Here is a 12500-nt window from a genome sequence, read left to right as displayed (position 1 = left end):
CACACTACACACACACACACACCCCGACCCCACCCGCCCACCCCCCAACCCCTCCATCACCAGCCACCACCACCACATAACCCCCCCCCACACACACACACACACACACACACACACAGCACTCACTTCTCATTGTATGACAGCAAGGCGGCCAGAAGCACAGACGTGAAAGCCTGGGTGGACGATCCCAGGCAGAAGACGGTGTCAGTGGTCACCGGGTTTCGTTGACCAGTCGGACTCTGCTGCCCGTATCCCTTCTCATACACCACCTCCCCATCGCCGCCCACCAGGGACACGCTGAGAGCAGGGATGCGTCCACATCGTGTCACCTCCTGGATGAAGCGGTCAAGCTGACCGATCTCTGCGGGGGTCAGTGGCCTGGCTTCGGTGGGGACGGTGAGGAGGAGGAAGGGGAGGGTGGTGAGAGCCAGCATGACGTAGAACGATGACGGCGTAGCAGCCATGTTTTTTGGAATGAGTCTTTATTTGTTTCGAAGGGAAATGTTTTGTTTGTGGTTCGTGTAGTTCTTCGGGTGGTTACTGTGTGGCTTGGTGCTGCTTGGACTTGCGTCTCTGAAACAAGGAAAACAAGTGTCGTTGCAACTTTCAGGTAAAATCCCAGAACCTTGTCCAAGTTAATTATCTCCGTCAAACATCCTGCATTTCGGCTAGTTATGTCCCTTGAACATTAAAAAAAGCATTTCGGCATGAGTCGAATATCAAAGTCAACATTTCTACTTTTAACCAATGTTGTCTCAGTGTCAACACTATATCACGGTTTTCCCTGTCTGCAAAGTTTGGCAGCTTGCAACAGCTTCCTTGAATACAGGTCACTATATTCTTGAACATTACTGGACGGATGATTCCTCACAGTGTTGGTTTTATCACTGAGCTCTGTGAATGACGTTTCCCATAATTAATGAAGCATAGATATTCGTCGAGGACAGTCTTCTGTTAAAGTATAATTATGCATTTGTATGTGGACAACGAGCAGTCCAGCAACCGGCTGGTGTATGAACCTGGGGGCCGTTTTCAGGAAACATCAGTTTTGTATGGATTACCTTAGTGCAAGGAACACTTTTGTTGAAACCAGCAAAATAGATTTCTCTTCAATTTGCAAACCAAAAACGATAATGTGAATGCTCTTATGTTATCATTTGTTATTTTAAGGAATAATCAAATCTCCCTCAGTGTATCATCCTGGTCTGACTCAGGTGTAGTTACGCACCCTTTTCAATCCAGCAATGTTATTTCTATCGTTCTTTTATTGTTAATTTAAATCTTAAATCTCCCTCGATATCACCCTGGTCTGCCTCAGATTGAAACGCCCGTTATCCATATCCGTGCATTTTCAATCTCCTGTTTGCTCCCCCCCCACCCTCACCACCACCATCCCTTCATCCCCTTCTCTATCTCAGTCTCGCCCTTTACGAAACCTTTATTTTCCGTTGCAGAAGCATGTCACGTGTTTGTTCCTGCCATGCTGTATGACCTTGCACAGTCTGGCGAGACTTAGTCGGTTTCTCTCCTTTCTCTTCCGCTTAGGTCTGAAAGCTTTACACGGTCAAACGTTGGAACCGTTCCATTTGCTAGCATTTCAGGGTAACATTTGAATTCGAGAACACCATGAAACCCATTGTTTTTCGGCTGCCGAATGTCACGAGTTTGTTCCCGCCATGCCATGTCGTGACCTCGTGAATACGTCAGTTTGAGACAGAGTGTGTCGGTTTCTCCACCTTTTTGAGCTGCTTTGGTTTGAAAGCTGGCGTGACACTGAGAGAAGTTGGAAACGTACGTGTATTCGAGTGATTATAAAAGTGGGTGACCCACTTTCGGAATGTTGTACAACCATGAGAGACAGAAATCTGAGAATGACCCATTTGACACAGTTGCTACTCTTTCGGGGGAAATTTGAATTCGAGAATTCCAGTATGTGGCTTAAGCAAATGTGTCGTGAAGTGTGTCAAACTATAGTCACTGTGATCATGACGTTGATCTGCGCTCGCTCTATTTGAGCTCATGAGCTCAGTTGGAAATTTGGATTGACTTAGTTCCACAGGCCGTAGACCATTTATCCTGGACCGCCAACTAGCTCTCTCTCCGCTCTTTCTCTCTATTACGAGGTAGCTGCGCCTCTCGCATTTAGGAACCTACGCTTACATGGCCTTTCAGAAATCAGGGGGACGTCATATCAGGTGTCGATTATAAACATGGACGAAGTTGCCGAGGTAAGTTCTGAAAATGCTAAAATAAACTCAGCAAAAGTGCATAATTATGGAACATGTTTTTCGATGAGTTTTGTTAAGTTTAGTTTGGAGTTTTGAAAAATCCAGTTCATTGTCACCTCCCATTGTCACAAATAACTGGAGCGTGCTTTCTTTTCACTGTCTTCGAATCGCTGGCCTTTCAAACCGGACGTGACGCGCCCCTGAAAGTCGAGAGTCGTAACCTCGAAGGGTCACTTGACGAGTTGGCGGTCCGGGCTATTTGGTCTATGCACAGGCTGACACTGATGTCAGTTACAAAAATTGATTTATGAAAGATTTCACTTTGAACAGAGAGAAGCCAGACTGTTGATTATTTTGTTTCTAAAGTCTTCTTATGGTCGTTTATGAATTGATACTGTGTCTGCGTCAAAACCTTTTGCTAAACTGTCTGCGCCAATGCCGCTCAGAACAGACTGACACATAGACAGAAGGACACACCAACACACACTACAAACTCTGGCAGATGTTAAAGTAGTTTTAACACTAAAATCCAAACAGTAGTTTCTGCTTTTTAAGGTTTTCTGTTCTCTCGGTGTTGGGCTTAGGGAAGTCGCCAACATAATTCCTTTAAGAATTGGTCTCTTTTCCCCAGCATTATACATATTTTTTTGTGAAAACCGTTAGAGCCTGACAAACTGTTACCCTCTCAGCCAGAAAAGTTAAAACATAAGAACAACAGAAGCATGCATGGAACTGCAGAATTAGATTAAAAAACCCACCTACCGGACTGAAGCCAAGGACAAATACACCAACACAAATAATGGAAGTTGAACAGAAGCTCTCTCTGATGCCAGAATCTGTCAGCACCACCCTATCACAATCACAATAAGGGCATCGCCACTTTCACAAGGCGGCCTTTTTTCTTCTCAGTACTGACTTATCTCTACGCCAGCATAATATCCTTCCGCGCTCGCGCGCCAAAATAGGCCGCCAAACTTTGGAACTGTTTGAGGGGGAACTGATGGAGTGGGGGCTACGGGTAGGTAGAAACGACCGCAGACGTTTCTGAGACAGATTTATGTTTTACGCTGGTGCATGGTGGTTTCATTCTACAGTGACTTTTACACTGCACGTTATTTTTACCGTCTGCACAATCTTGTGTTCTGACCCTCCCCTTCACCTTACCCTTCTCACGGCCTTCACCTTCACGGCCTTCACCTTCAACCTCTATATTTGTCAGTCATACACGGCATGTTGCTACCTCAACAACTTCTGTGTATTATTTATATCCAAAGCTTGAAGCTTGGGTGGAACTGTCTTTCAGGATGCTTTGCTCGCTACCTTGTGTCACGAATGAAAACTCGAAGTGAATGGCGCAATGGCATAGTGGGTAAGACTCCGGCCTCCCTTGCGGTAGATCGCGTGTTCAAATCCCCGCCGCGCCTGGTGGGTTAAGGGTGGAGATTATTCCGATCTTCCAGGTAAGTTCATGTGCAGACTTGCTAGTGCCTTATCCGCCTTCGTGTGTACACGGAGGCACACGACCAAGTACGCACGGAAAAGATTCTGTAATCCATATCAGCGTTCGGTGGGTTATAGAAACACGAAAATACCCAGTAAGGCTGCCTAAATGACGGGGGAAAAAAAACACCTGTCGTACACGTAAAACCCCACTCGTGCAAAATAAAACCGTCATTCACATATAAACCACGAGTGTACGTGTGAGTTTCAGCCCATGATGAACGCAGAATGACAGGAAGAAAAACCCGGCGTGAGAGAGTGACGCTTATATTATCTCATTTTCCATCGAGACCCGTGCAACCCGGCGACCTTGACAGCTTAACAGCTTCAAGCACAGATAAGTTGCTAGAATGTATATTTTATTGGCAAATAGACCCTATCGGTATTCCAAGCTCTCGTATTCTCTCGCAAACTTCAGAGCATAGCAAAGCATGTGGTACAGCAATCTCGCGCTAGCTGCAAAAGCGAAGGATCGAAGTTCTCGCAACGTTCAAAGCATAACAAAGAGCGTGTCTCGCGAGAGCTGCTCAGATACCGAAGAGGTCTATTTTGCCGAAGTGGGCATTCAGCAATTATGAGTAGTTGGTGGCAGTCCTTGCATGGTGTTCCGTTTTTTCAAAGCGTGAAACAAAATTGGCATACCTACCTTCTTCTTCTTCTTCTTCTTCTTCTTCGTTCATTGGCTGAAACTCCCACGTTCACTCATGTTTTTCACGAGTGGATTTGTACGTGTATGACCGTTTTTACCTCGCCATTCAGACAGCCATACGCAGATTCCGGGGCATACCTACCTAAATGACGGCACTGTTTTGGGTGATTTTTAAAATAATTTTGTTAAATAAATTGTATAAATTGTATTTATTCCTTTTTGAAGGCAGTTTTGATGTTTCGTCGACTGCCGTCCAGAAACGGCATCTGTGAAGTCTGACAGTTTCATTTATCCAGTTTTAAGCTTGTCTGGTCAAAGTATCGAGATACGATGATGATCTTGAGAGACGAGAGATGAAGCAAGCAAGTCTTTGTGTTTTCCAAGCTTTGAGACTTTCGCTGTGAGTGTGGAATCTTTTTCGTGAGCATTAGTGCACACGGGGGTGTTCTGACACCGAAGAGAGTCTGCACAAAGTTGACTCCGAGAAATAAATCTTTCTCCTAACCTGGGATTCTGACTGGCACGCATTTTTAAGTGCAGCAGATAGAGAATTAGAAGAAAAAAAAGATTGTTTCGAAGTAGCCAAAATGATAAACACTTAAAAACCAAACTACAGACGTTTCAAGTGATGACATTTTTCACGTTTATGAAATAAAATGTAAAGAAACGTTAACATATTATGTCTGTTTTTCGTCCCCAATGGACTGCTCCAGCGTCTACTGACGGTACACGCTGATTTCGCAATCTACGGAAGCCAACGTCAGCTGATGTTTTTGGTCGCCAGGTAAGCTTACATTAAGTGCTTTTCCATTGGATAGGCCAAGGCGCCATGTGTACATTCTTGAACTCCGGAAACACTCTTTGGGTTAAAGGCACCGAACAAAAACAGAAAACACACACACGCGCAAGCACGCATGCATTCACCCTAACGCACTATCCATCATCACAGCACACTCCACACGCGCTCGCGCGCACACGCACACACACACACACACACACACGCGTGCGCGCGCACGTACGCACACACACACACACACTCATACACACGTATGCATAGAGATACAAGCGCAAGCACACACACACACACACACACACACAAGCATACAAGCAAACAAGCAAATCCAGCTCCCTCCCCCGAAAACATATAATGTAAGTTTTATAACTACTTTTTTTGCCCTATTCAATTTTGATCAGCCTGCAAAAAATGTGTGAAACTGAATCATCTGATCCTCATGAGTTCACACGAAGGATAAGAGTGCCATTTCGTTCAGATCAGCAGTTCACCAAAGGTACGGATGGCGTTACTTTGGCAAACATCCCCAAGAGCAAGGAGGAAGAGCATTACAAGGTCGACAACCGGTTTCATCGCCATTCCTCCACCCCCCTCCCCCCACCTTCCCCCTCTCCTCTTATACCTCGCTGTTTCGTGCCAGAATCAGTGCTTGAGAACTCTGAATCAAACAGGTTGGTGGCGAAGGGATGGAGGGGGAGGGGTGGGGGGAGGTGGCTGATATGTTTAAGTGTACAGTCATTACAGTCAAGTATAATTATTGAGGGGAGGGGTTCCAAAAAATAAGGCAGGGGTACAGGGGCGACGCCCTGTGGAAAAGGGGGGGTGGGGTGGGGGGGTGGGGGTCAAAGAGCCACCCTGACAGTGAGAACATTGTACATTTCAGGGGGGGGGGGGGCGGGGGTGGGGGTCAAATAGCCACCCTGACAGTGAGAACATTGTACATTTCAGGGGGGGGGGGGGGGGGTTCAAAGAGCCCCTCTGACGGTGTGAACATTTTACATTTCAATGGTAATGTTTGGGTCTGATTGCAGAAAATTCGCACTATTCTTCGCTTCCAAAAATGAAAGTCAGAAAAAAAAACAGACACAGAAAAACAAGAAAAACAGATGAGACGAGGTATATTAGGCGGCCAGGGGGGGGGGGGGGTGGTGTGTGTGTGTGTGTGTGTGTGTGTGTGTGTGTGTGTGTGTCCGTGTTTGTCTGTGTGTCAATGTGTGTGCTTTCTACACATAATCACCGACTCAAACTCACACGAAGCCGGGGTTTGTGCCAGTGGCGTCATGCACAATTGTCTCAACGATCAACACAGCCACAACATAGTAAGGTCGTCGTTCGCATTGCTCTGCGGTGGAACGGTTACCCAAACATTGCATGTCAGTACGAATGGCACTGCCAAGTGCCAAAGAACACATTTGTTTGCTCCTAAAACACTTCCTTCTTATCTTCCGAGATGTATATATTTTGTAACTTACACGGTCAGCTTTTCTTCTCCCGTAATACAGGCCCTCAGCTGGCCTCCCCAAAAACCAAAATGCAACCCACACAAATTATAATCACTACTAAATTGGATCAGCAAATTGCTTCATCTTTCGTGTACATTGGCTTGAGATATGGAATGATAAGTTCACAAAGTTTACAATTTGTATCGTTAATGGCCTGATTGTTATAAAGCTCTTTTAAAAATGTATTCAACATTCTGGGATGTACTCAAATGTACGAGGTTTGGCACTGAGTGTCGGCCACGCTAACCCGATTTTAACCCCCCAGATGGTTTACCTGGTTTTTTTTCTCTCCCTCAAAGGCCTTGCATATATAAAAACCATTCTCAGACAATATTTGAGTTGAAACAGCAATTACAGGGAATCTGGAGGGTTCAAGTTGGATGAGTGTGGCTACTGCTCAGTGTCAGGTTAATTAGAAGTGTTGTGTCTCATTATTACATATCTTTTTTGTCGTGTTCATTGCAACTTTTTTTTTAATTCATGTAACCCTAGGCTTTTTTTTTAAATGAATAAATAAATATTGACTTGACTTGACTTGTCAAACCTCCCACTTTTGAGACAATCTCCGAATTAAACATTTTTTTTGTTAAAAAAAGCGTAAAAATCAAATCACTTGACCTATACATACTTGACACTTTGTGAAATAATCAACCCACGTCTTATGCTAATGAACACCAAATATGCAGTATTCGCTGAATTCATGTGGGAGTAATTAGCATTTTAGTGGGTTGAAATTTTGTACGGTCAACCTTTATTTTGGTAAAAGCTAAGTTGTAGATTTCTTGGCAACTGCCTAAGCTCAAAATTGATTGACCAATTGATCATTAAATCAACACATAGATAATTTGAATGAAAATGAGCACAATCAGAATGAAAACACGAAAGGTACGGAAATAATCTATGCTGCTACACCACAGACGGGGACGACAAGGTTGAGTTTCACGTGTTCGTTTGAATATCTTAAACTTTAAAAAGATCGTGGGCTCCCACACGCCCCTTCTCCCGAGACTAAAAAAGATAAGGACACGATTTTTTTTTAAATTTCACATCTTTGTTTGCATATTCTTGACTGTTTCAGTCAGTATACGCATTATAACTATTTTGAGGTTAAAGAAGCTTGAGAATATTTTCTGTTTTGCTACATGCAAGGTTGAGTTGTACGTCTTCGACTGCACATCTCCATGGACTCTTGAGCGCGGGCGGTTGCACATATCACTGATAGAAGGGCCCAGAGAGTGAGACCCGTTTTGTGTTTTGCTGAATTAATCCAACAACGCGCGGCAGGTTAAAGCAGCACGGAACACTGTGGCAGTAACCAAGGCAACCCAATGAGGTCAAACGCCGAAACAATAGACACGTGCCTATCACATACGGCGCGCGTTTGTCGGGAAACAAATGTGCGGAGCCTGCCTGGTGTACCACGTGCGTTTGAAAAGTTGTCTTGGTAGACCTGGGCAGACCTTTTCTACCGGCTCCGCCTCTTTGGAGAAAGAGCTGCCCTCCTGTTTGTTTTTTTCTCGGCCAAAGTGAATGGCTGCCAGCTTTGAAAAGTAACCAATGGAAAGGCAAAATGTCGTTGGTTGCTGGTTGGTTTGTTGCTTGGTAGGTAGATGCGTTGGTTATGTAAGTATGCAGAGGGTCATCATGGGGGGGGGGTGTCTGTGCACGTGCACGTTGAGGCCAAAAGTGCCATGCACTGTGATCCACGGTGCACGTTACGAAAAATCTCCATGCACGGTGCACGCCGGACCTCTGTGCACGGTGCACGCTACGAGAATTTCCCCATTCCCATGCACGTTACGTCCAAAAAGCCCATTCCCGGTGCACGTGGTAAAGCATCGCCCCCCTCTATGATGCAAAGTCGACACGTATTCGCTGCAAGAAAAAAGAAGCCGAATTGGACCTTTAAAAGTTCAGGGGACCTTCTCTGTGCTGTAACACGGACAGAAGAGCAGTAATTAGCTTCAAAGTGGACCGTAACTGTGCAAATTAACTAAATACATTTTAATCGGAGAACGGCAATCGTACCACACTCTCCTGTGTGAACTAGTCCCGACTTCCATTCGTCGTCGCATTTTATTCAGTGCTGGTGGGTATCCGTTCACCTGGACAGATACAACCGTTGAATTCAGGAAGTCAAATCTGTGATCTAACGAGCGCACAGTCATTCGATGGTGTACCGGTGTAACACGAGAAAATTACTGCCACGAGATTTTTACTCCGGAGTAAAATTTCGTACGAAAAGTTTACTCCCTTTACGAAAAAAGTACTCCCCCATAACACGAGAAAATGACTTCCCACGACAGATGAGTTCCGAGTAAACATTTCGTACAAAAATGTTACTCCCCTGACGAATAAATAACGAATAAATTACTCCACCTTTACACGAGCAATTTAACTTCCCACGCCAGGTGTACGAAATGTTAACTCCCTTGTCCCCTGTTAGTCTTGGTGGTGGAAGGGGCGGAGGGAGGGGTAGCGCGACATTCGTTTGCGCGAGATCACATATTGGCATTATCTCTTCACCCGCACCCCATTTTCGCGTGCGAGATTTTTACTGGAAGTAAAAAAAAATGGGGAGTAACAATGTCGTGGAGGGAGTAATTATTTCGTGCCTTGGGGAGTTCTTTTCTCGTACGAAAGGTGTACTCGGAGTAAGAATTTCGTAGGACATTTTTACTCAGGAGTAAATTGTTCGTGGAGTAAAATTTCGTGTTACACCGGCGGTCCAATACGTTGTCTCGAAAGACCACCCAACACAGTAATTTAATTAGAATAATAAAACGTTAAGAGTGTGTGTATGTGTGTGTATGTGTGTGTGTGTGTGTGTGTGTGTGTGTGTGTGTGTGTGTGTGTGTATGCGTGTGTGTGTATGTGTGTGTGTGTATGGGGCGGGGATATAGCTCAGTTGGTAGCGCGCTGGATTTGTATTCAGTTGGCCGCTGTCAGCGTGAGTTCGATCCCAGGTTCGGCGGAAATTTATTTCAGAGTCAACTTTGTGTGCAGACTCTCTTCGGTGTCCGAACCCTCCCCCCGTGTACACTACATTGGGTGTGCACGTTAAAGATCCCACAATTGACAAAAGGGTCTTTCCTGGCAAAAATTGCTTAAGCACAGTTAATAATTGTCTACCTATACCCGTGTGACTTGGAATAATAGGCCGTGAAAGGTAAATATGCGCCGAAATGGCTGCAATCTACTGGCCGTATAAAATTTCATCTCACACGGCATCACTGCAGAGCGCCTAGAACTGTACCCACGGAATATGCGCGATATAAGCGTAATTGATTGATTGATTGATTGTATGTGTGTGTGTGTGTGTGTGTGTTTGTTCGTGTGTGTGTGCGTACGTGTGTGTGTGTGTGTGTGTGTGTGTGTGTGTGTGTGTGTGTGCATGTGTGTGTGTATGTGTGTGTGTGTGCGTGCGTGCGTGCGTGCGGTCTGTTTGAGTCTGTGTCCACGTTGTCACAGTTTCCATTGCCTTTGCAGTAAGATACAATCACCCCAGCTATGCAAATATAGATTCAGCCACATTCACTAATTCGGTGAAACAAGAACATCATTCACAGTCGACAAGAAATGTTGACCTTCCTATCATAACAGCAAAACATGGCTATTATGAACGGTGTATGTGTACACACCGAGCCAAGTGTAGCAGTATTTGCGTTGCGGGAACAACGCCATTTGTTCTGACTGTGTCGGAGACAATGTGAGCATTTTGTGCTGGAGTATCACAAGAAAATGAAAACAAACAAAGAAACGAAGAAAAGAAGGTCAAGAAAGAAAGAATAATAGACCCGAAAATGATTTACTGTACTAAGATGTTAAAATCTTGAACAGTCTGTGAGGTTGGGTGTTTTTCTTATTTTTTTTCAGAACTCATCTTTGTTGGCAAGGAAGCTTGAAGTCTATCAATGCGAAACCACACAATTATTTTTATTACGGTGGTTCTGGCATAAGCAAATACAGATTGAAATAGCATTGTCCATCAGAGCAAAAGAAAAAACCCACCAACCGAATGTGGAAATAATAGTCTGGAAGAAAGTTGTGTGTTTGCCAGGAGGTTTCACTGAGGTAACTAAACCGACTATAATTAGCAATGTGACTTCTGCTATGCTGTCAGAGAAACAGGCTACCTTATACACTGCAACTGGGGGGCCCGGGACCCTCTGGGCGGAGGGTCTGTTGGGAAGCCTGGCTTATCACAGGTAAAAAGCCTGGACATTTCAGTGACGGCGCACATGACCGTTTACGCCAGGTAAAAGAGACCCTTTGAACCATGGAAAGAATTAAAGCAAAAACGGCAAACATACAAACAAATAAAACCAAACAAAATCTGATAAAAGCGATCTTCACTCAACACTGACCACAACTGCGAGTAGCATATATTTTCATATCGCCCAGGATCCCATAACGACGCCATGCAAGCAGCAATAACAAGTCGCGTAAGGCGAAAATACAACATTTAGTCAAGCTGAGTCGAACTCACACAATGAAACTGAACGCATTGTATTTTTTCTGCAAGACCGTACACTCGTAGCATCGTCTGTCTACCGCTCGAGGCAAAGGCAGTGACATTAACAATCCAGAAAAGCGCGGTAGCGGTTGCGCTGAGGAGGATAGCACGCTTTTCTATATCTCTATTCTTTTTAACTCTGTGAACGTGTTTTTAATCCAAACATATCATATCTATATGTTTTTGGAATCAGGAACGGACAAGGAATAAGATGAAAGTGTTTTTAACTCGATTTCGGAAATGTAATTTTAATCATAATTTTTATATTTTTAATTTTCAGAGCTTGTTTTTAATCCTAATATAACTTATTTATGTGTTTTTTGAATCAGAAAAAGATGAAGAATACAATAAACGTAATTTTGGATCGTTTTATAAAAAAATAATTTTAAATACAATTTTTAGATTTTTAATGACCAAAGTCTTTATTTAATTTTTAAGCCTCCAAGCTGAAATGCAATTCCAAAGTCCGGCCTTCGTCGAAGATTCCTTGGCCAAAATTTCAATAAATTTTATTAAAAAATGAGGGTGTGACAGTGCCGCCTCAACTTTCACAAAATGCCGGATATGACGTCATCAAAGACATTTATCGAAAAAATGAAAAAAACATCTGCAAATATCATACCCAGGAACTCTCATGAAACATTTAATAAAGATCGGTCCAGTAGTTTACTCTGAATCGCTCTACACACACACAGACACACACAGACAGACAGACAGACACACACACACACAGACAGACACACATACACCACACACACACACACACACACACACACACACACACACACACACACACACACACATACACCACGACCCTCGTCTCGATTCCCCCCTCTATGTTAAAACATTTAGTCAAAACTTGACTAAATGTAAAAAGGCATGGGATTCTGGTACCGAGCTGCTATTGATATATTTTTTCTGGGAATGGGATATTTTGTTAAAAATAACCAAAAACAACAACATAATAATACAAATAATGAGTATATTCATATGGCGCAACTCCTTAAACAGTTCTAATCGCCTCACAAAAACATACATAAAACAATATTCAAACAACACTTACCAGATCTGCTAGTAGTGTATAGTTTTATATCACCCAAGATCCCACAATGACATCGAGCAAGCAGCAATAGAAAGGCACGGGCTTCTGGCACCGACCTGCTATATATAGGTTTCTGAGAGTGGGATATTTTTGGCCCTGCCTCTGCCGAGAAGGTGAGAGGAGGGGCGGATAGGGCGAGGTCGGTTGCGAATGGGGGTGGGGCGTGGGGATGGGGGTAACTATGATGGGGTCGTCGTATGGGGAGTTTGG

General features: G+C 44.1%; 1 protein-coding gene and 1 long non-coding RNA gene across 4 annotated transcripts in view; one reads left to right on the top strand and one right to left on the bottom strand.

Annotated features, from left to right (window-relative positions):
- LOC138964034 (uncharacterized) overlaps positions 1 to 12327 on the bottom strand; it is a 55701-nt gene extending 43374 nt beyond the window's left edge. The window contains exons 1-2 of one of the 3 annotated variants that reach the window (XM_070335927.1): positions 12252 to 12327; positions 127 to 573 (exon numbers count right to left, since the gene is read on the bottom strand). In XM_070335927.1, the coding sequence (XP_070192028.1) occupies positions 127 to 464 (338 nt within the window). In that variant the 5' untranslated portion in view covers positions 465 to 573; positions 12252 to 12327. Of the gene's footprint in view, positions 1 to 126; positions 574 to 2986; positions 3326 to 12251 lie in introns of those variants that run through there. The other 2 variants (XM_070335920.1, XM_070335912.1) reach the window with 2 other exon arrangements.
- Positions 2088 to 5744, top strand: LOC138964117 (uncharacterized). The gene is made up of 3 exons (XR_011455025.1): positions 2088 to 2228; positions 5091 to 5161; positions 5649 to 5744. It is a non-coding gene; the product is annotated as an uncharacterized lncRNA (long non-coding RNA).
- Positions 12328 to 12500: the final 173 nt, after the last annotated feature.

This window comes from Littorina saxatilis, linkage group LG1 (assembly GCF_037325665.1).
Source record: "Littorina saxatilis isolate snail1 linkage group LG1, US_GU_Lsax_2.0, whole genome shotgun sequence".
NCBI lineage: Eukaryota > Metazoa > Mollusca > Gastropoda > Littorinimorpha > Littorinidae > Littorina > Littorina saxatilis.
Note: the sequence above shows the minus strand (reverse complement) of the source record. Positions and strands in the feature narration are given on the sequence as shown.